Source organism: Quercus suber, unplaced genomic scaffold (genome assembly GCF_002906115.3).
Source record: "Quercus suber isolate HL8 unplaced genomic scaffold, Cork oak 2.0 scaffold_145, whole genome shotgun sequence".
NCBI lineage: Eukaryota > Viridiplantae > Streptophyta > Magnoliopsida > Fagales > Fagaceae > Quercus > Quercus suber.
Genome location: NW_027069606.1, coordinates 939,326 through 962,663, shown reverse-complemented (window position 1 = coordinate 962,663; position 23,338 = coordinate 939,326). Strand labels below are relative to the sequence as shown.

General features: G+C 35.6%; 2 protein-coding genes across 2 annotated transcripts; one reads left to right on the top strand and one right to left on the bottom strand.

Annotated features, from left to right (window-relative positions):
* Positions 1–516: 516 nt before the first annotated feature.
* LOC112015188 (uncharacterized) lies at positions 517–1,020 on the bottom strand. Its single transcript, XM_024047561.1, has one exon. The coding sequence runs from the start codon at positions 1,018–1,020 to the stop codon at positions 517–519; it is 504 nt and encodes a 167-aa protein (XP_023903329.1).
* An 11,283-nt stretch (positions 1,021–12,303) lies between these two features.
* On the top strand, positions 12,304–14,184 carry LOC112015185 (gallate 1-beta-glucosyltransferase). Its single transcript, XM_024047558.2, has one exon. The coding sequence runs from the start codon at positions 12,434–12,436 to the stop codon at positions 13,964–13,966; it is 1,533 nt and encodes a 510-aa protein (XP_023903326.1). The 5' UTR covers positions 12,304–12,433; the 3' UTR covers positions 13,967–14,184.
* Positions 14,185–23,338: the final 9,154 nt, after the last annotated feature.

Genomic DNA, 23,338 nt, shown 5'->3' with positions numbered 1-23,338 from the left:
CTTAAGCTTGTATCTTTTACTGTGACTTTATGGCAAAATACCTTCTATTAGATACTACACGAATGGACTTCTCTAGTTGACGAATACAGCGTAACTTTCCTCTTTGTTTGCTACAAGCTAGCAAGTCTTGCATTAGGTTTAGACTTGGTCGACGTCTTTGCCCATGCTTAGTCAATAGAAACTTGCCTTTTGGAGTCTGCGGTAAATATTGACTTCTCTGCAGTATCCACAGGCCTTATCATGCACTTCCTTCAACTTTCTTCGGGCCTCCTTCTGCCCCACGCATCTGGACAGGACTCCACCTAGCATCCTGCGATACAACTCTCCTCCTACTAGGGTGTAGTCTTTTAATGCCTTCAATTCTGCCATGTCTTATTCTCTCGTCAAAGCTTCTTTAATAGGAATCCTCCAATCTTCTTCACATTGTTCCTCTTGGAACCTTTCTTTTAGCATTTTGACAATAAATTCCTTCCTCTTACTAACTTCTATCTAGGTGTTGTTTCCTTCAAAAAAATTTTACGAGCCCAATGCGGCCAGCGCATCCGCATACCGGTTTTCATTCCTTGGAGCATGTTCTATCTCAAACGTTGAAAACTTTTCTTCCATCCTCTGGGCCATCGTTTTGTACAGGGCTAGGCTAAGCTCCTTTAAGGATAAGCTCCCCTTGGTCTGGCAGACCACCAAGTTCGAATCACTCATCACTTTTAAATGCTTAATTCCCAATTCAAGAGCCGTAGCTAGCCCAGTGAGATAGGCCTTATATTCTGTCGTATCGTTTGAACAGGGGAACTTTAACTTGAATGAGAGTGCCACGACCTTGTCTTCTTCATGGTACAAGACTATTCTTACGCCTCCTAATTGGGTGGTAGAAGACCCATCAAACTTCATCACCTGCTGCTCTCTGACTTCTTCTGGCATGGCTACCTCTCTTGGGACCTCATCATCTAACGGGAATTCTTCCTCTCTTGCGAATTGCACCAACAAGTCTACTATAGCTTGACTTTTCACTGTTTTGGGCATTCCTACTTTCAAGTTGCATTGTAACAATTGTAGTAACCACTAGGATATTCTGCTGGAAAGAATTGGTTGCCGTAACAAAGCCTTGATTGCGTGAGACTTAGTTATTAGCCACACCTCATAGGCCAATAAATAATAGCATAGTTTTTATGAGGCATATACTATGGCCAAGCATGCCCTCTCTGCCCTTAGGGCGAGTCTCTGCATCCTTCAAGGCACTGCTGATGTAGTAAACTGGTTGCTCAATGCCACCTCCATCCTCTTAGGCAATCAACGTGCCTATAGCATACGAGTTAGTGGCCAAGTAGAGCAGCAATGGCTTCTTGCAAATTGGGGCTTGCATAGTAGGAAGGTTCATCATAATCTACTATAGCCTTTTGAAGGCCATCTGATGTGTTTCTCCCCACCTAAAGCTTTGCTTCTTCTTAAGTAATCTAGCGAAGGCTGAAATAATTGATGTTAAACCAGGGATGAATCTCCGAATGTATAAGGCTTTTCCCAATAAACTCTTCAATTCTTTCACTATGGCCAATGGTTTCATGGTTGCTATGGCTGTAGCTTTGGTCGGGTCCACATCTATCCCTCTGCTATAAACCAAGAAATCCAGGAATTTTCCAGAAGATACCCCAAATGAACACTTGAGGGGATTCATCCTCAATTTGAAAGCCTTACATTTTTGAAATACTCTTCTTAATATTTGGGCATGTTCTTCTCACCTTTTTGACTTCACAACTATGTCATCTACATAGTCCTCTAACTCACAGTGCATCATATCGTGGAATATAGCCGTCATCGTCTGTTGGTAAGTTGCGCCTGGTTTTTCAACCCAAAAGACATTACAGTATAGTAAAAGTTGCCTATGTGTGTTTTGAAGACAGTTTTCTCCACATCTTTTGGCGCCATTCTAATTTGATTGTACCCGCTAAATCTGTTCATGAATAAAAACATGGTGTTCCCTGCTACAGAATCTATCAGCAAATCCATGTTTGGTAATGGGAACTCATCCTTTAGGCAGACTCTGTTGAGATTTCTAAAATCTACGCAGCACCTTATCTACCCATTCCTATTCTTTACTGGCACAATGTTAGATAGCCAATGTGGATGCTCGATGGGTTTAATGAAACCTGCAGCCAACAATTTTTGCACCTCCTTTACTATTTACCCTTTTATTTTAGTGTGGAAAACCCTGGTAGGTTGAGCCACTGGCTTGGCCTCGAGGTCCACATTCAAAGTGTGTACTACTAGCCCAGGATCTAATCTGGGCATTTCGCTATAATCCCATGCAAAAACATCTTTAAATTCTCTCAACAATAATATCAATTCGAACTTCTCTTTCTCTGATAGTCTTGAACTAATTGAGATAGGTTTTAGTTCCTGTGGGTTAAAACCTAGGTCAGTTTCCTCCAACTTTTCTTCTGCCATAACTTGTACATCTTTTTCTGCTACAACTTCCTCATCTTTCTCTTCATTACTTTCTTCCCCCGAGCTTTCTTAAGCCACGCAACACACTAAACTTGTATGCTACCACTCTTGTTTAAGGCCCACTTGTATGTCACATATGGGCCTCATGCACCTTCATTATTTGTATACAATCTTGCCATCAGGGCCCCAAACCCTAACACATTGTTGTGTGTCTTCTAACCCTGAAGTGGGCCCTTCTTTCCTTTTTCCTTTCCTACGACAGCAACTTCCTCAAATTGGGTTCTGTGTCATCTTGGATATCCTTCCACCTGGGCACGAAGGTACCTTGTCATTTCGATATTGAGCTTTCCCCAGACGGTGTCCATTGGTCATAGAACATTATTTCTACTAAATGAGCCTCTGCTTGCTCAAATGATGATGGATTTGATGTTATGCGTATCATTTTGTCATTCAACCTTCCCTTTTACACACTGATGATATGTGGATGGGACTTATTAGTGCTTATGCAACCATGGCCTCCCTAGAAGCACATGATATGAAACTTCCGTATTCACTACATGGAAGCGAGCTAGAGAGGTTATGGGGCCCACCTTCAACCATAGCTGAATATGGCTTACGGTGTATTCACCTCTTCCTCCAAACCCTGTCACTTCCATTGGGCATCCTTGAATCTTTCTTTCTGAAATTTCTGCTACTTGTAAAGTACTTAGTGGGATGAGATTTACAGAAGCACCTATATCCACCAAATTTCTCTTTATGAGGATTTGGTTTATAGATGCTACTAAGTAAAGGGGCCTCTTGTGATCTAAGTACCCCACTTCCATATCCCTTACCACTAAAAGTGATCTCACTTGATTCCTACAAAAAGGCTCTGTCATTCGTGACTTCTGTTGTTAAACATTCTATTCCTTCCCCGGAAGCAATGCTTACCAAGGTCTCTGTAGTTATCCTTTGCTCTTTTACTGTGAGCCCCAATTGGTCAAACAAATTCTTGAACTTGGAACTCTTCTATAAAGTGGTAATTACTGCGGCAGGCAGGGCTGAACTCTCTTCTTCGTTCTCTCTTGGATCTACACAAGTCACAAATACTGTTACACCCTTCCCTTTGTAGTTTGAAAGTGGGTTTCTTTGAACTTCCAACTGGGACAGCTCTAGAGTCCCTTCCTTAATTCTGTGGTGTACTAATCTATGGAGCGCCCAACATTCTGCGGTAGGATGTTACACATAGTTGTGCAAGCGGCAAAAGTGTGGGTCCCTCAACTCTTTCTCTGTGGGCTCTCTAGAAACTTGATTAGGCTTAAAGACTCCGTCTACTATCAATTTATCTAGGAGCACATCTAGCTCATTTGGGGTACACAGCAGTGGTGGAAGGGTATCATATTATCTTCCGTCAGCCTTCCTTTTTCTTTCACCAGTGGATACTGTCATAGCCTATGGAGCATTTCTTTTGTTAGAACTTGGCTTCACTAACTGGGCAGTCTTCCTGGCTTTCTGTAACAACTGTGCAAACTGGGAGATTTCCAGGTTTTCTAGGATGGCTCTGTATTCCCGAATCATGTTCATCATACACATTTCCACCCATGTTTTTTCTTCATAATGATTATAGCAGTCAAGTGCTATGTCTCTGAATCTTTTGATGTATTCCATTAAATCCTTACCATTTCTTTGCTTGGTTGTTTACAGGGTCGCAAGCGTTACTATTTCCTCTCCATGAAAGTATTTAGTGTAGAATACATCCACCATGTCATCCTAAATTGGGATTGATCTTGGCTTTAGGCTGATGTAATAGGTATATGCTTGGTCACATAGTGATTTAGAAAATTCCTGAAGGCATAAGTCCTCATCTGCCACATAGGGGCCAAGAGTATCGATAAACTTGCTTACATGCTCGACAACACTTCCCTTCCTGCCATTGTATGGTGCAAAGACTTATGGTTCATACCTCTTAGGGTATGGTTTGCTGAGTATCCTTAATGGGTAAGGAGGTCTTCATGCATGGAATCTCTCCTTAGGCGTCCTAGCCCTCTCCTGCTCTAGGAGGGTTGCTACTTCAGCCATAGTGATGAAACGTTATTCCGCATTCTGCAGAGCACCTCTTACTGGTGTTTCTTCTTTGTCTATCGCATGCTTCGAGTCATGCTGACTCCTTTTCTCCTTCATCATGTTTGTTTTTAGCTGATGAATTTCTTCCATCATTTGTTGTTGCGAGTGTTGCAACGATTGCAATACCTTAATGAAAACATTGGCATTGTCAATGGGGATTCTTGGCTGCGGTTGGGGTTCAGCCCCTACTTTGTTGATACCTTCCGCTTGGTTAGGCTACTATTGGTGAGGCACTATTGGCCTAGACTCTACTTGTGAGGGCACGATACTCATGTTTCGTGTTATTCTGGATTTTGGGGGCATTTGCTTGCAAAGGCTTCTGTCTTCTGTCCCTATATTTTTCCCAACTCCCCAATGGAGTCGACAATTTAAATGTGGTGGGCCTTTTGTGATTTTGGGCTGGACTGCCTCCTACTGTACTGAAGCCCAAATGTTTTGGATAAGAGAGTTGGGACCCGTCCAATTGTAACTCACCTGGTTCGGCTTGTGCACAAACTATGCCTTGTTTGCAAATTTTGGTCACATGCCCATGATAGGCAAAGCTATTACAGAAGAGTTATGGTAGACACATATAATATGACAATAAAGGCAATACACTTCCCGTTAGACAAAATAAATAAGGAATCCTTAAGTAAAGTAGGAAAAGAACGATATAAGAAACACATTATAAGTGAAATTGCAAAGGCAAGAAAGGAAATAATTTAGATAAATAGTGAAATCAAAAGGAAAAGGTCAGTCTGCCTTGTTCAATTGTGCTACAGGATTAATACCAAGGAGGGAACCACTTCCTCAACGCCTTGTAGGAGAATCCTGCCGTACAAATTATCCATTTTGAGGGAACGGACCTGAATGGCTTATGCCCAAACAAATTCTTTATCCTCAAGAAAGGGTAGGCTTTTAGATGAAGAGAAGGGATTAGCCTATTGGTGCATGCTTGCCATTCTACACTCTTTATTTCTCTTCTTTCTCTTTTCTTTTCGTTTTGTTATTTTGATTCTTTCCCCACTCCTATTCTTTCTTTCTTAGCGCTTACTCGTGTAGTGTTGTGGTGAAGGTGGTGCTGTAATTCTCTCTTAGTGATTGCTACTGTTGCGATGATGATACTGTGCACGACGAGGGCCCTTTATATACTGTCTGTCGTGACTGGTTTTGACCATGTTAGCCTTTAACTATTTTTGTCTGGATTTGGGTGTCCTTCCTAACCACCCACTGGTTTGTCAACTGCCCAGCCACCACCACTTACCTGTGCTAGCTGTGCCACTCCCCATTACCAGACAAAGAATGCTGTTTTGTTTGCTTATTCACCGTGTCATTCTTATCCACCATAGTGTGGGTATTCTCTCTTGCTATCCCTCATGACATACACCTATTGGTTCCAAATCATCCTTCCTTTTTGTGGATGGTATGTCATCCCAACAGGATATCTCCCCTAAAAGAATTTGAGTGTGAACCCCAGAATAGGCTTCCCCTTCTCCCCACCGCTAGATCATACCCTCTCTTACCTCTAACTCATGGCCCACCACTTCTCTATTGGCTTTGGCTGGGTACAAGTTGGTAGTGCATGTGCCTTGTGTGTGCTCCACTTCCATGTACGTCCAAAACTTATCCACTACTCATGCGTTTGCCATGGCCTAGGAGGTTCATCTGTGCATTTTGCTTCTCATCCTTGACGTCTTTTGGAGTGAACTGTTTTTTTATTTTTCATTCTTTATTGGCTTGCTCCTTTCAAGGGCTGGGCCTTGCTTGATTGTGGGTTTTCCTCTCTGTAGCCCACTTTTTGCTCCTTCCGTAATCCTGCTACCATTCCTGCCATGCCACCTTACTGTTTCTGCTGTGGTGTTATTTGACTCGTGCTTACTGGGCGTCTTTTGAGCCTGCTGCATGTCCTTCTTTCAATAGGTCACAATGACCCAGTATGGTCATTGAATTTATACTAATGTTACTTTAGGCTTTCTTGAACCATTACATTGCTTGTGGGCTCCTTTAGCCCATTTCTTTCTCCTTGGGCATCCTCGGCCCATTTGCTTTCCCTAAGTATCCTTGGCCCATTTTCTAATTTTGCATTCCCATGTGTTTTTCTAACTCTTTTCAGCTTCCCTGGCCCAATTACCGTATCCTTCATTCTTGGGGCTCATAGGCTTTCCATCAACTCCTTACTTTCTTACTTCATTACTTCAGTCCTATAATGGCTCATTCTTACTTTTCTACATCACATAATACTCATGGGTTTACTACTTCTTTCTCTGGGCTCCTTTAGACCCATTTACTTTCCTCAAGACCCATTTATTTACTTTATGAGCCTATGATCCATTTTCATACCATTCGGGCTGAATGGTTTTTCCTCTCAGTCCACTAACTCTTTCCTGCCCTTATTGTTGGGCTTCTCCTTACTATTGGGCTTCTCCAAAATTTGCCTTAACAAAGAGAAGGAATATACTATGGAGGATTTTAGAGATGTTTAGAGACTAGTAAATTTTTAGGAAGTGTCCCTTACATCCTTATGGTATACGGCAAGGTGGGTTAATTATATAATTGTGTTACTCCTTTACTTTTAGGTGTGGAGGAAGAGTTCATTTGATTTTGGATCTAGACTACAAGTATTAGCAAGAAAGGTAAGTAATTATGCACAATATGCACAAGTTTTGTCCATTAGGTTCTTAGAAGTCAAAGATTTTCAAAAGTTATGTTTTTAAACTTACATTTTCTAAAGTTTATCAAAAGCATTTTTACATCATTAAAAGAGACACTTTGACTTTTAATTAATCTTTTAAAGAGAATACTTCAAATTTTAAATAATGTTTGAACATTTGCAAAAGATGATTTCAAAACTAAATTCTTTTAGAAATGAAATGAATTTCAACATAGGTTTTCTAAAAAGATTGTTATTCTTTAAATTGTTTAAAACCAAGTGATTTCAAATTTATATTCCTATTTTTCAAATGTTATTTAAAACGTTTCTTTTAGCAAATTGAGTTTTCAAACTTACTTAAAAATTGTAAAAATATATTTATATAAACTACTCAATTCCTATTCATTACCTAAGAGAGTCAAGCATCCTTTGATTTATGTTTCAATTTGATATTGTGATCTTTGATATGCCTTTGTATTTGGAATAATTCTTAATATTAAGTAAATTATTCTATTTTGTATAAACCTTGCTTTTGTGATATGTGACTCAAAATAAATGTTTTTTAAAATTGATCAGATATATATATATATATATATATATGTAAGCTTGCTCATAGGGTTGTATGCGAGAATAAGTGTTGATCCCTCACTAGCAAGGGTTAGAAGTTGGTATCCGCTCACAGGTTTGTATGTGAGAATATGTAATATGTGTATATGTAACACTATACTCTATTCAATTATCTATATGTGTTCTTGAACAATTTTAAGATTTGATAACATATGTATTAATTGACTCATTATATGTTTTGGAAAATTATATTTGATATCATTGAGTGAATTTGTGAAATCAAAATACTCATGCTCTGCTTGACTCTATTTTGTTGTGTATTGTGTATAATTGCTTACTAGATATGTGGTTCACCCCATCAATTACAATTTTCAGATTAAAGTTTAGTTGGGAAACATAACCTTTGGATTGCTTTGTAAGGTTCAAGGTAAAGCGGGAGAATTTTAGGCGACTTCAATAATGCTTGAAGCCCTAAAGGATTTTTTTTTTTTTTTTTTTTTTTGGCTTAAGATTTTACAGTATTCAAAAATTATTTCTAAATTGTGGATTTTAGATATTGTAAAGAGGTTTATTAAGAGCATTGTTTATTTGAAATTTTATTTAATTTTACCTTTTTAAGATATATATGGGGTATTATAATAAATAATAATAAAAGAGATATATGGGGTATTCATTATCCAGTCACTAAATATAACTGGTAAAATAAAAAATATATATATAGGTTTTGAGAAGAGACAATCCCAACTTTATTGAAAGGGAAGTACATCTGCAAGCCTGACACATGCGCGCCTAATAGTAATTGTAGTAACTAACTAATAAGCAATAATGCAAAGCAAAATTCTAGTTCGCGCCGCAACTGCTGTTTCGCTATGACCCAACGTTGTTTATAATTTTGACTTCTCAGTAAGAAAATGGGTTGCGTCCGGAAATGTTGGCCGAGACAATTTGGACCGCTTATTCGAAGCCCACTTTTATATGATTGTTAGATAATTGTCTCTTGTATTCTCCTTCTTTAATGATTATTTTAATTCTCAAGGGCCGCAAAACTGAATTAATTATAGAGAATATATATATAAATAAAGCAACATCGAGACCACTCTAGACATTTCTTCTCTTTAATGCCATGCATTTAGATAAAACAGAGAATAAAGACATTAAAATATTGGGAATTAAAAAGCATATAACTTTTCTATTCTACTATTCACAATCCCAAAACTAATGGTCAAACTATTGGCTGGCCGATTTGGGTTTTGCCCCTAAACTTTGCTTATCCGATGCAATTGTCTTTACTTGAAAGTGAAAATATATTCTTTTGTTTTTGGAGTCCGTGCTTGAGAATAGAGACAAAACAGCACATGTCAAACGATAACCTCTTTTCATCTGTTATAATAGGAAGAGAATGTTAAGTAAAGCAATAAGTTCATTTTCCCCCTTTTTGGTTGAAAATTTGCCAATTAGGCTTTAAGCATAAATACGAATTAATTCTTGTAGGAGTACCATGCATGGACATACACAAAATATAGAAACCCACTTGATACAATATACAGTATTTTACTACAAATTCTGTCTCTATGTTTTTTAAAAAAGTCGTATATAATGAACTGGAGAAAATTAAATAAATAGTGACCGACTTAGCTAATTTGTTGAAAATCTATAACTAACCTTAGAAATTTGAAATTTGTTGTTGTTGTAATTTTTTTTTTTTTTTAAAATAGGGAAATGTTCCTATGGTGCTAAGTAAAATTGATCAAAATAAAATGATCCTAAAAGATAATTCCTAGTTAATTAGTACACATGAAGTGTCCTATAGGTTATAAATGAATAATTTGTTGTAAATCATACATTTTTTGCTCTTGAAGTCGGTTTGAAATTTGCTAAAAATGAGAACAAATTAGTTTGCAGGGAACCTTTGCGCCAAGGCAGACAGCTTTGCGAAAGGCTACAGCCCTGTACAATCCACATTTTTGAGGTTTATGTCAATAAAGGGAAAGTAGGGCTTCGTAGGGTTAACTTTAACAGGTGCAACTCAGTGGTTGGCCGAGTTGATTAGGCTCTTAGTCTTAAAGTGTTTGTACTGGACTCGATTAGGTGTGCTCCCCAATCCGAGTCCTGCTACCTACACTTTGAGAAGAATTTCTTGGGCCAGCACTTTACCCCTTCATGGGCCTACTTGGTACGAACAGTGATTAGTCTTTAGTAGAAAGTCTTGATGATACACTGTACGAAAACCAAAAAAAAAAAAAAAACTTTAACAGGTGCTAAATAGGCCTGGTGTGCAAATCCCATTAAAGCCTCAGAGGGGCTATCTAAGTTTTTTCTGTCACAGAGGGGTCAAAGGTTGTGTGTGTCAGTGTGTGTTTGTTTTCTTTTCTTTTATTTTTTTATTTAAGAAAAAGGTCCCTCAGTACTACTCATGAGCTCAAGTTGCGCTTATTTGATTTCCCTTCTTCTGTTTGGTTGATTTGCCTCGTTCAGTTCAAATCTTATATCTAAATTTCTGTCAAAATGGGGTATATTGTATGTGTGTGCATGCCTCTGTTTTATTTTTTACTATTTTTTTAAAGGAAAGGGTCCGAGATTTGAAGTCTTGGACTACTGAACTCAAGTTGTTTTAGCTAGATTCTCAAAAAATAAAAAATAAAAAAAATAAAAAGAAGAAGAAGAAGAAGAAGAAAAATAATAATAAGTTGTTTTATCTCATTTCCGTTCCTCTATTTGGTTGTTTTGCCTCATTCAGTTCAAATCTTATCTCTGTCAAAATGGAGTATACATCGTCTCCAATCTCATAGCATTTTTGTGCCATTTCACTTAAACACAAAGGGAATATGCTACACCAAATAAAACTAATTTTTGTATCGAAAAGGTAAATTGCATGACAATAGAGGCTAAATCTATCCTAAAAGGGGAATTATAAACAAGAAAAATTTGGCTGTTATGTTGGTGGTCAAGACAATGCCATTATATTGAAATGTCAAACATATTTAAAGGTGTCGATCAAAAGTTATTAATAATTACTGCATACCATGAGTCATCCTATTGTGCTTTGTTTTTTGGGTAGACTTCGATTTTGGGGTCTATTTTCTCATTTAAGGCTCATAAATCACTCAAATTGGCCTATTTGGGTCTTGGATATGCGAAATTCACCAACTTACACGCATTTGCTTCATCACAATTCACAACATCCTTCTTTGCTGATCTACTTCAGGTTATCATGTAGCCATTCTCCAACCCTTGACTTTGTCTTCAAGCCTTTGCAACCCTTTCTTGGTCTTAAATGAAACCATTTTTTATTCCTTTGTAGCCTTCTTCCAACATTCTTTCGATGTTCTCATTTTCATTTGCATGTTTCTTTCACAATTGTGCCCAATCCACACCCTTTCAACACTGTCACTTCTAAGGTCATCTTTAAGGCATCACTCAACGCTCTCTTCGAGAGATCTTCACTGAAGGTTTTGTTCCAAAATCAAGGCATTATCGATATCATGCTTCTACCTTAATTTTGAAGTGCGAGGGGGGGGGGAGGGATTCAAACTATCACTGACCTACTAACCTCCAAAAACAACAAATCAATTAAAAAGTTAGGCAGTTTCGACTTACTGAATTCAACAAGTTAGACAGGTTAGTTTTAGTTATGTGTTGTATAGTAAAGTTGAAAATATATTTTACCATTTACAGATAAATTCAAGTTCTATTTCCTCTAAATCCAATAAACCATTGAAGAAAATCATAGGAGGTTGTACACTCCATATATTAAAGTATACACCTCCTAAGTTATATATGAATACTTTTTTAATTTTTTTTCTTTAAAAAATGAAATAAATTAGGAGTACCACATCTATGTTACTATGTATGCCTTAAGAATATATATAGATTGAGAAAATATCATTCATTTCTTATATTAATATTGTGTAAATCATGGAGTCACACCCAAAAAAAAAAAAAACTTTAAATTTGATATAAGATAAACCCTAGGGTTTTCAAAAACATTCAACCTGCCGTTTTAATAATTGAACCCGCCCAATTAACCCGCTTGGACTTTAATAATTTTTTTATTTTTTGGTGAAACTTTAATATTATATTTGCCAATTAGACTTGTAGCCACTCGGGTTCCTTTGTAACCCGTTACTCAGGGGTTCTATCCCGGCACTTACCTAGCAAAAAAAAAAAAGAAAAAGAAACTTTAATATCATATTTGTGTGAGGTCGGATGGTTGGGAGAGATTGAGAGAGTCGTAGCACAAGCCCATGCTCAACGATGATTATTATGCTTTTGTGACAAATACAAATTGGATCTGTTGCTTTTTCGGCGTAACATGTTATTATATTGAACTAAATTTTTGTAAAGTAAGAAAGTTATTTACGTAGGTTTAACATCATTGCTGACTAGGAAGACTTATCATCCATATAAGATGATAGTGCAAAATCTCGGACTCTACATTACCACATTGTCAGTTTTGATTTTGCCTCTCTAACCAAACTTTCACGTTTCATTTATATAATTTAGCTACCTAACGGTCATATTGCTCTCCTCCAATTCCAAATGTGAGACATTAATCCCTCCTCGGTATAAATTACCGTTCTTACTCCCCAAATACTCACAATTCAATTCCACACGACCACAAACTTCCTTGAAAGAATCAACCTCAAGCTTATCCTTCTACCTCTTCCTCTCTACCTAGCTTAACGAGAAAAATCAATGGGATCCGAAGCTCTAGTTCATGTTTTCCTTGTCTCTTTCCCAGGCCAAGGCCATGTTAACCCTCTACTCAGGCTTGGCAAGCGCCTTGCTGCAAAGGGTTTGCTTGTAACTTTCTCCACCCCCGAAAGCATTGGCAAACAGATGAGAAAAGCCAGCAACATCACTGACGAGCCTGCCCCGGTCGGTGAAGGCTTCATCCGCTTTGAATTCTTCGAAGACGGTTGGGACGAGGATGAGCCAAGGCGCCAAGACTTGGATCAATACTTGCCTCAACTGGAGCTCATTGGCAAAGATGTCATCCCTAAGATGATCAGGAAAAACGCTGAAATGGGACGCCCTGTCTCGTGCCTAATCAACAACCCTTTTATCCCTTGGGTTTCTGATGTTGCTGAGAGTCTTGGCCTTCCTTCAGCTATGCTTTGGGTCCAATCTTGCGCTTGCTTCTGCGCCTATTACCACTACTACCACGGTTTAGTTCCTTTCCCTTCTGAAGCTGAACCCTTTATTGATATCCAATTGCCATGCATGCCACTTTTGAAGTACGATGAAACTCCAAGCTTCTTGTACCCAACCACTCCTTACCCCTTTTTGAGGAGGGCTATTTTGGGACAATACAGGAACTTGGACAAGCCCTTTTGCATTTTGATGGACACGTTTCAAGAGCTCGAGCAAGATGTCATCGAGTTCATGTCCAAGATTTGCCCAATCAAAACCGTTGGGCCTCTTTTCAAGAACCCCAAAGCACCAAACAATGTCCGTGGTGACTTCATGAAGGCTGATGATTGTGTGGAGTGGCTTGACTCAAAACCACCCCAATCTGTTGTGTACATCTCATTTGGAAGTGTGGTGTACCTGACACAAGAGCAGGTCGACGAGATTGCTTATGGGCTATTGCAATCTGGGCTGTCCTTTTTGTGGGTTATGAAGCCACCTCACAAGGATGCTGGCTTAGAACTCCTTGTTCTTCCAGAGGGGTTTCTCGAGAAAGCTGGGGACAATGGCAGGGTGGTCCAATGGAGCCCACAAGAGCAAGTGTTGGCACACCCATCAGTTGCTTGCTTTGTGACACACTGTGGTTGGAACTCAACCATGGAGTCACTCACATCAGGCATGCCTGTAGTGGCTTTCCCACAATGGGGTGACCAAGTCACAGACGCTGTGTACTTAGTTGATGTGTTCAAAACCGGAGTGAGAATGTGCCGTGGTGAAGCTGAGAACAGAGTGATCACTAGGGATGAAGTTGAGAAATGCTTGTTGGAAGCTACTGTTGGGCCTAAGGCAGTGGAGATGAAGCAAAACGCTTTGAAGTGGAAGGCTGCGGCGGAGGCGGCGTTTTCAGAAGGTGGCTCCTCCGATCGGAACATACAAGCCTTTGTGGATGAGGTGAGAGCAAGAAGTGTGGCTATTACTGGTAAGTCAACAGCAAATGGGGTTGCTTTGGATTTGCCAGAGAAGTCAGCAGAAATCAATGGAAAGGTAGATTTGGTTGAAACAAAGACAAATGGAAAGGTAGAATTGGTGGAGGCCTAGTCAAAATGAATTATAACATTAGAAAAAAAAAAAAGACAAGAATTAATAAGAATGAGGAATCAAGAATTGGGGTACAACATAGAGCAAGGTGATGACGGGTACGTGTTACGTAATGAAGGGAAGGTGGACCAAATTTCGTGTGAAATAACAGGGATACCTGAATGTGTATGAGGGTATTCGCTATCTTCTTTTTATTTTATTTTGCTCTGCCACATAAATTGGCGCCTTAGCAGAAATCAATGGAAAGGTAGATTTGGTTGAAACAAAGACAAATGGAAAGGTAGAATTGGTGGAGGCCTAGTCAAAATGAATTATAACATTAGAAAAAAAAAAAAGACAAGAATTAATAAGAATGAGGAATCAAGAATTGGGGTACAACATAGAGCAAGGTGATGACGGGTACGTGTTACGTAATGAAGGGAAGGTGGACCAAATTTCGTGTGAAATAACAGGGATACCTGAATGTGTATGAGGGTATTCGCTATCTTCTTTTTATTTTATTTTGCTCTGCCACATAAATTGGCGCCTTTGATTGGGCGCTATGCTTGTCATGTTTTTGTTTGTTTACTTTTAGCATATATTATTTTTATGTTAATCCTAATGAGTCCTTCCGTAATCATTATTATTATTTTATTATATGATGTGTTAGAGATGAATTGCTTATCTAAATAACTAGTTGACCCTAGAAGAAGACATCTAAACTAGCTTAAGGCCTTATGCCAATCCTGCCAAGTCACGTTGTTAACCGTCTAGAAGATACCTAAATTCATTTAAAAAAAAATTAAAAATTAAAAATTCAACTAAGTTAGTGTTGCTCAATTTCATTTTTTAATAAATACCATAAAAAAAAATTAATATGGTGATCGCTTCGTGATTATTCTTCTTTATGACTCAGCCAAGACAGTAAGTAATTTTGGATGTAGACAGTGTTTAACTTTTAAATTTTTTATTTGACGATAAGAAACTTTCATAATTGAAGCTAACTTTAGTTAATAATTTTTTTTAAATGATTAATCACATTAATACTTTTTTTTGAGAATGAATCACATTAATACTTGATGTATATGTTTGCCATTAAATTATAAGCTAGTTTTTTTACTTTTAGTTGTTATGTATACCTTTCCTAAAAACCTCAATTTTTGTTATTTTTTATATATTTTTTAATATATAAATATACATTAATATATTTTTAACAAAAAAATAAATAATTTGTTCCTTAACGTGCTCAACAACACCAATCCTGAATCTCCTATCATAACTACAAACCTAATTTTTTATTCCCACCCACCCTCCAGGCTCCAGCTATAATGCTAGCTAAGATGAAGATTGACAAGCGAGTATGTCCAGCATCTGGTCAAGTTTGACTCCTTGGTTGCCTTTTTGGAGAGTTTTTTTGTGTTACGCTCAATTTGTTTAACCAGAATGGCAATTTCTTTTTACCTTTACCTTTCTGGAGGCCTGGACATCTTTCTTTTTTTTTTTTTTTTTTGAAAGAGGATAAGTTTCCAACAATCACACTTTACACCTGGACTAGATTGTAGATAGGTAAGATCGAACCTAACAAAAAGTGATTAAACTTTGTTTATATGTGATGGGTTGAAATTATATTTGGTATTACTCTATATATATATATATATATATTTTGTTTCTCACCATGTTTCCTCAAAACTTTCAACCAAAAACTAATCACTATTCGCGCCCAGAGACTTGAACTAGAGAGCTCTTAGTCAAACCTAAGACAGCTACTTTGAAACCGAGTGTCCAACTACTCAGCCAACCCCACTGGGTTACTAATATTACAACATTTAATAATTTATTATTGAATTCATATATTAAAAATCTTACTGTTGGATTATTTATTCTATACGTTCTTAACATATATGTCAATTTTAATACAAATCAAATGTTATTTATCATTCAATTCATAAATTTACCTTTTATGGATTACTTTAATCTACAAAAACTTAAATTTAACCAATTGATTGATAACATGACTATTAATTTTTTATTACTTTAAAATTTTACAAATATAGAGAATATATGAAGATAATGTAATTCAACAGTGGATTTGTTAAAATTTGCATTCAATAAAGATATATTGAGTAGTGTAATATTACTTAAAATTACACTAGGTGTAACATTTTCTATATATATATATATATATTTCTACCTTTCTTAATGCATATTAACCACCAATATCTACACAAAGAATTTAATAATCATATATTTACATTTCAAAAGAAAAAAAATTTGTCAAAAAAAATACATTTTTAAAATTTTAATTTTAAGTTGCATAGTTATAAGATGTACTATCTTTAGTGTTTATGAATATCCAAAGCCAGCTCGACCTTGTTAAAGCTTGGTATAATTAATCAGAATCTGAATTTGAATTATCAAAATTTTGGTTTCGTTAAATTGATGAACAACCATCTTTAGAGCAACTTAATTCATTTTATTGGTCTATCATTCATTTTTTGAGTAATTTTGATAGATATAATAGTATTTTTAACTTATAGCATTGCTCTATTGTGATTTTTCTTCTTGATAAGGTCAAAACACCAATAAGGTTTTGCCTTTTTGGTGTATTCGGGATTTAAATTTAAGATCTCATATTCGATAACAAGAAACTTATAAATGAAACTAACTAAAAATCTAGAACTAACAATTTTTTAGTACCTAACTATTTATTAATGTGTGTGTAGTCTATCATCTCACACTAAGTATCCGTTTGGATACAGCGGCCACGTCTAGCGTCTGCATTTCACCTTTTTTTTTTCTTTTTTTTTTTGTTGAGAGGAGCATTTCAAGCTTTTTCAGTGGGTCCCATGCACTATTCATGGGACTCACAAACCTCTTTTTTCAGCAAAACTTTCGTTAAAAATAGGTCCCACGACACTATATATACATTTAAAAATTATTTTGTTACAATATTTTCAGTTTTCAACAATAAACGGTATTCAAACATATCCTAAGTAACTATATAAAAGAATTCATAATTAAGTTGACCCCAAGATTCTACGGTCCACATGTACCTCTGTTAGGAGAGAGATAGAGAGAGAGAGTTTTAAGTTTTAACAACTTAACATCACATAGATTTTGCTCGCTAGCACCGTACTTCCATTTTAATATTTTTGTAATGGGTAAGTTAACAAACAAAGTATTTAATTTAATATAATAAAAAATATAAATATTATTATTCATTAAATAATTATTTCCATAAATGGTTCAGTTGAAGTAGTGTTTGCAGTCTTTTTAAAATTATAACCTCTGTCCAAAGTCTACGTGTGCCTCCGTACCTGATTGTTATTGCTACACATAGGAGTTCAAGTATAAAACCTTCATTATTAAAAAATAGTCCCATATTGGTTACGTATATCTAATGTCTACTATTTATAACATCAGTTTACAACTACAATTGTTAGGTTATTTTGTAATTGTACTCTAACTATGTAATATATTATAAACCCGATTTAAAACACTAATATTACTATTTTCGTGTGTATTCTAATAAGTATTACTATTTACTAAAAAAAATGGATGTTTATCCCACATTAGTTGTGTGTGTCTAGTGTCCGCTATTTATAACCCTAGTCTACAACTACAAAAGTTAGGCTCATTTGTAGTTTTACTTTGATTATGTAATGTATTATAAACCCGATTTAAAACATTAATATTATTACTTTTGTGTGTGTTCTAATAAGTATTACTATTTACTAAATAAATAAATGAAACACAACTATCTATATTAAAGAAAATGCTAAAGGTACTACAAGTTTGATTTAATATGGCAACAAATGTGATTAATGGGGTTTAACCACCAAATATTTGAATTATCTCTTAATAATTGATAACATATTAGTTTATAAGCTCAATAATCAATATAGTAAAACTTGTAATATCCATAGCATGCACTACTCTTTCTTTAATAATCATGTTAATTGGAAAGAGAGATTAATCAATTTTCTCAATTCTAATATATTTATATACATATATAATTCTTATTATTCAATATTAATACGGTGACCCTCAAACAAAAGTATAGGGGAAAATTTATTTAAAAAAAAAAAACCTATTTTACATTTATGCCAAAGTGAAGCATATAATTTTAATTTTGTCAATTTAAACCTTAGATTTTCATTTCTATCACAATCTAAACTCTTCATCCATCTCCGTTACATTAAGCTCTGATAGAACAAATTCTAACACCTTTACACACCTAAAATAGCAGTCTTATCACTTATATCCATAAGTGATTTAAAAAATAAATAAATAAATAAAGCACATAAGGGAATGAAACTTGAAAAAATATTTAATAGATTCCGGGTGTCAATAGGTAGTAATGTGTTCCTCTCTCTCTCTCTCTCTCTCTCTCTCTCATATGTGATGAAGAAATGTTGTGCATTGAGGTGGTAAGTAATAAAATAGATAAAAGGGTTTAGATTATCAAGTAAATAAATATTTAAAGTATAATTGCCTAATTGGTACAATTAAAAATACATGAGAGCTAAATTGGATACATAAGTAAAATAGGAAGATTATTATTATTTTCTAAATTTCCCTAGAAGACTGTTAGGTACGTTCCTAATTAAAAGAAAATATTAATGTTTGTCTAAGACAACTCCATCATTATCAGAAGTTAATAAATAACTGGCCTCATGTTGTAGGTTATTGATTTCGAAAGTTAGATAATTGGCAATATGACCTAAATCATTGTCAGACAGTGCCATTTGCGATTACAATCAAATAAAGCATTCTGGATTTCAAATTGAAGCTCCTTTCTATTAACATTTTTTACTATTATTTGTGGCTATTATTAATTTGATAATTTCCAACCTTATCATCTTGTGTCTGCACCTATGACCTAAAAATCATAAGTACCTCAAAAACCTGTGCTCATGCATTTTAATTAACAAAAACTACAAAACATTGGTGCTTACTGCTTGCTTCCAAGTCCCAACTATGGGCCTCGTAAATGTATGTGATGAGACTTTTTTATTATTATTATTATTTATATTTTATTTAGTGTTATAATTTTCCTTTCATAAGAATGTGTAATGAGGTGCTATTTTTTTTTTTTTATAGTGTTATAACTTTTCATTCATAATGAAAATTTTTAATTCATTCCACAATGTTGGGAAGGGGAAAAGAGGAACAAATGAAAGGAGAAGTTTTATTTTTTTGGGTAAAATATTATTTTGGTCCCTAAACTTTACCAAAAGCTTGTTTTTCATCCAAAAACTTTAAGAAGTTCATTTTTCATCTCTAAACTATTGAAAAGTTCATATTTCGTCCCTAAAATATTGAAATTTTTTTATTTATGTACTTAAACTTTACTAATAGTTTGTTTTTCATCCCTAAACTATTGAAAAGATTCTATTTTCATCCTTATTTTCTCTCTATATTATTCAAAAAAACTTATTACAAAGTTTAGGGATGAAAAAAAAAAAAAAAGACTTTTTAAATTTTGGGGACGGAAAAAAAAAAAACTTTCAATAAAATTTAGAGACCAAAATAGTATTTTACTCTTTTTTTATTATTACAAAGTTTAGGGATGAAAAAAAAAAAAAAAGACTTTTTAAATTTTGGGGACGGAAAAAAAAAAAACTTTCAATAAAATTTAGAGACCAAAATAGTATTTTACTCTTTTTTTTAGAAAGTTGCAATTGGTTTTTATGCGAAATTTTTATTTTTTATTTTTGATGTGAAGTGGGATAGTATTTTTAAAAAAAAATTATATAAGGTGGGGTAGTTTTGGTTGTATACATGGGGTAATGGGAAAGTATTTATTTATTTTTTTGTATCTATCTATTATCTAGTGGGAAGCTTTTACCTGGTTTTTTTTTTTTTTTTTAATTTTTGTTGAGTTACTAGTTTAACATCATTTTTTATTTTTTAGGAGTTCTGTTAATTAAATTAGATGAATTTTTGGAAGTAAAAAAAGGTAACAACTAACTTTCCAAATTTTCTTAATATATTGAGATAAATATCATATGTTTATAACTTATAAGTATAGCTCAATCGATAAATTCTTTTATCATCTCATAAGAGATCTAAAACTACCTCTTAAAAAAAAGGAAAGTATAAGTAGAGGATGCTTTTCACACAACTGGGGGCCTATAAATAATAAATAAAATAATAAATAAACCAAAAAAAAAAAAAAACTAAGGCTTACAGATTTATGCCGGCAAATTCAAGCCTACAGCCCGTGGAAATAGCCCATATAAATTAGCTCATGAATTTGGACCAAAAAGCCGAGCCCAAAAAATCGTTAATTACGCCTAAGGAAACCGTAAGGCTAAGACATCTAAAAGGGCCAACATTGGGTCGATGTGGTCCACCATTAATCAACAAGTGATAATTGGGCAATTTTTTTTTTTTTTTTCTTACGGCGTGGATCAAGCCCACATGTGCAAAGAACAACCCAAACAAAGGGTTAATTAGATGATGTGGATCGGAGGGTAATAGAATTATTTCGAATCTGTTTGGGGCCTTTGGGCTCATCAAAATCTCTCTCCATTGGGCTTGGAGAACTTATGAGACCAATTAGCCCATACTTGATGCAATGTGCACTTAGATTAAGTTTAGGAACTATAAATATAGCACTCTTATGTAGAAGCAATGTTATTAATTTTGTTTCGTTACAGCCGGAACGGATAGAATTTCTCATACCGGTATCCAAACCGAAATGGAAACTCCTTTTGTTCCACCTTGGATGAAATTTCAGTCAATTCCAAAGTGTTTCAAGCATTCCAGCCTATTTCGAAAAATTTCGGCCGATATGAATTTTGGCTTCCTCTTCTCCCTTCTGAACTTGACTACTTCATCTTCTCACTTGTCAAAACTCCAAGCCATACTGTTTCTCCTTAAAGCTACGTCTAAACTCTAAACTCAAAGCCACTATTTCTTCTTCAACTTCATCCTTATTTCTTTGAGCCACCACACTTCTCCGTTGTTGACATTTCCTTTGCTAGAGGCCAAAAACAAATGGAAAAATCAGTTTTGTGCTAGTTGGAAAAGTCCAAAATTTGAAAAATGATGAAGTATGGGACCAACTGGTTGAACACTTCGGCTTCGGTGGACCACAACACTAGCGGAGGCCTACAAAGAGAGAAAGCAATCAAAGGGTGACCGGTGTGAGCCGGCCAAACACCCTCCACTGATTGTAATCTGTACTGTTTCTATTTACGAAATAATAATATCAAGATTTTTTTTTTTTTTTTTTTCTGTCGAATCTTTTTTTTTTTTACTTCGCCAACCTACTGTAAAACGACCACTTAGAACAATCGCCTGGTGCGCTGGCCAGCATCCTAATCCTTCCCACAGACGGCGCCAATTGTAGGGACTCAATTTGGATTGACCTTGAGTAGAGTATGAATGGGTTTTCAGCCCAATCAAGCCCAAACAATAAATTTGTAGAGAGTGGGTTAAAGGTTTAGGCGCTGGCCGTCGATCACCATGCATGAACTTTCTTTTTAAAAAAAATACTTAGAGTTTCTTTACAAATGGGGGGATGCTCCTCGGCCCGTGGCCGAGGAGACCCTTTTCTTCTCTCTTTTTTCCCCCCCTCCCATTTTACTTTACTTGCTTTTCTTATATAGTCTTCATCTTCCTATCTCCTTATTCCATCTGTTGATCATTCATTTGCCTTTCTTCTGGCCGTCCGTCCCATCAGAGGCCTTATCAGTACTCAAGTGGTTCACTCTGATCAACGCTGCCCTGCCAAGGGGTTATATCCTCATTAATGCGGCCAGGGGGGTTAGGTGAATGCATTAAATGCGAGGGTGACAGCTTACTTTGGGCCTGGTCTTTCCCAAAAATCATCCTTGGCAAGCCGAGGATGAGGAAGTCCTCGGCGTGGATTGGGAAAAGAGGCTTTCCCCAATTTAGCCTTGAATAGTCTGTGTTCCTCGGCATGGGCCTTGGGCCTGCTGCACGATGGGCCGAGGCTATCAGGCCCACGGGCCCCACAATATATATATATAATTTTTTTGGATAAGAATTGCATAGAGGGCAATCATTATTATTGCTGATTTACAAACATTATCACTGCACAATGTTGGACTATCTCCCACTAGAATGCTATTGTTATTAAGAACACAACAAATTTACAAAGCCGTAACGAAAAAGACAATTCTAGCTAGGAATACAACGAATTTGCCATGACAGCAATAATAATAAGATTCACTGTAGATCCTAATAGGCTGATCCAATGCCCAAAGAGTCAGCCCAAAATTTCACAAAAATGCCATTCCTCACAGCCCATTTAATGGGGCTGTCATTGTTTAAGGCTCATCCATGAGTGCGACCCATTAACCTTGAACAATTTCTTTGCCTTGGACTTAATAAGGCATTTTGATTTTGGACAAAACTATGGAACAATACTTTAGGTATTGTTTCTTAAGTCCCCCCTTAAAATTGAGCCATGTGACTACTTAACTAAAAAATATACTTTAATTTCATGAAGAAAAATTTACAGAGCAGAATCTTAAGAGGGAAACCTAAGTACTGTACCTAAATCTTGCCCTTTGATTTTTAACTCTAAAAACCATGCCCAAAAGATAATTTTTGCATTTATGTAGTGTTTAGCACTACTTGGCCATGGAAGCAAGGTTTCTGGGTTTAGCTAAATAAAGTCCAATGCCCAGGCCCAATAACTTTTATCTCACCCAAATTAGTTTATTAATATGAAATGGATTTATTTCATGTTCATATTAAATATTCTATATTTTAAAGTGCATTCAGTGCTATATCATTAAAATTTTAAATAACAAACAATCAATATATTCTCAAATTCTAAAAACAAAATTGGATTCTCTCTATTTTAAGTGAAATCGGCAAGATCTTGTTAGGTGATTTTTTTTTTCAAAGTTTGTGCCCCATGTAATTTGTCTATTAATCACATCCAACTGGTTACATGATCTACTAGCTAGGTAATGCAAAAGCTCACCCAAGCAAGTATGGTAGTTGAGCTTTCCATTTTGTAATTGATGTGCATGTATGGATATTGTACATGTTGTGAAAGGGTGGTCTCATAAGATGCCATCTCATTAAAAACATGATAATCACATGCATATGCAATCTTCTTTTCATTTGAACTACCCAATCAGTTACCAAATTAATGTAGACATGTTTATCTGTTTCTTCTACAAGTCAAATTACTAACATTATCTTAGTTTGCTAGTTTGTTTGTTCTTTAGAAGAATAAATAAAACATTCACATATAGTTTACTTTTTCATCATTTTTAGGAAAATACCAAAAAATAGAAATTTTAGCTAAAATCAAAGCTATTACATGCAAATGTATAGGAAAATACATGACATATTTAAACCATTCCGATGAACAAATACAATATATATATATATACATATGTT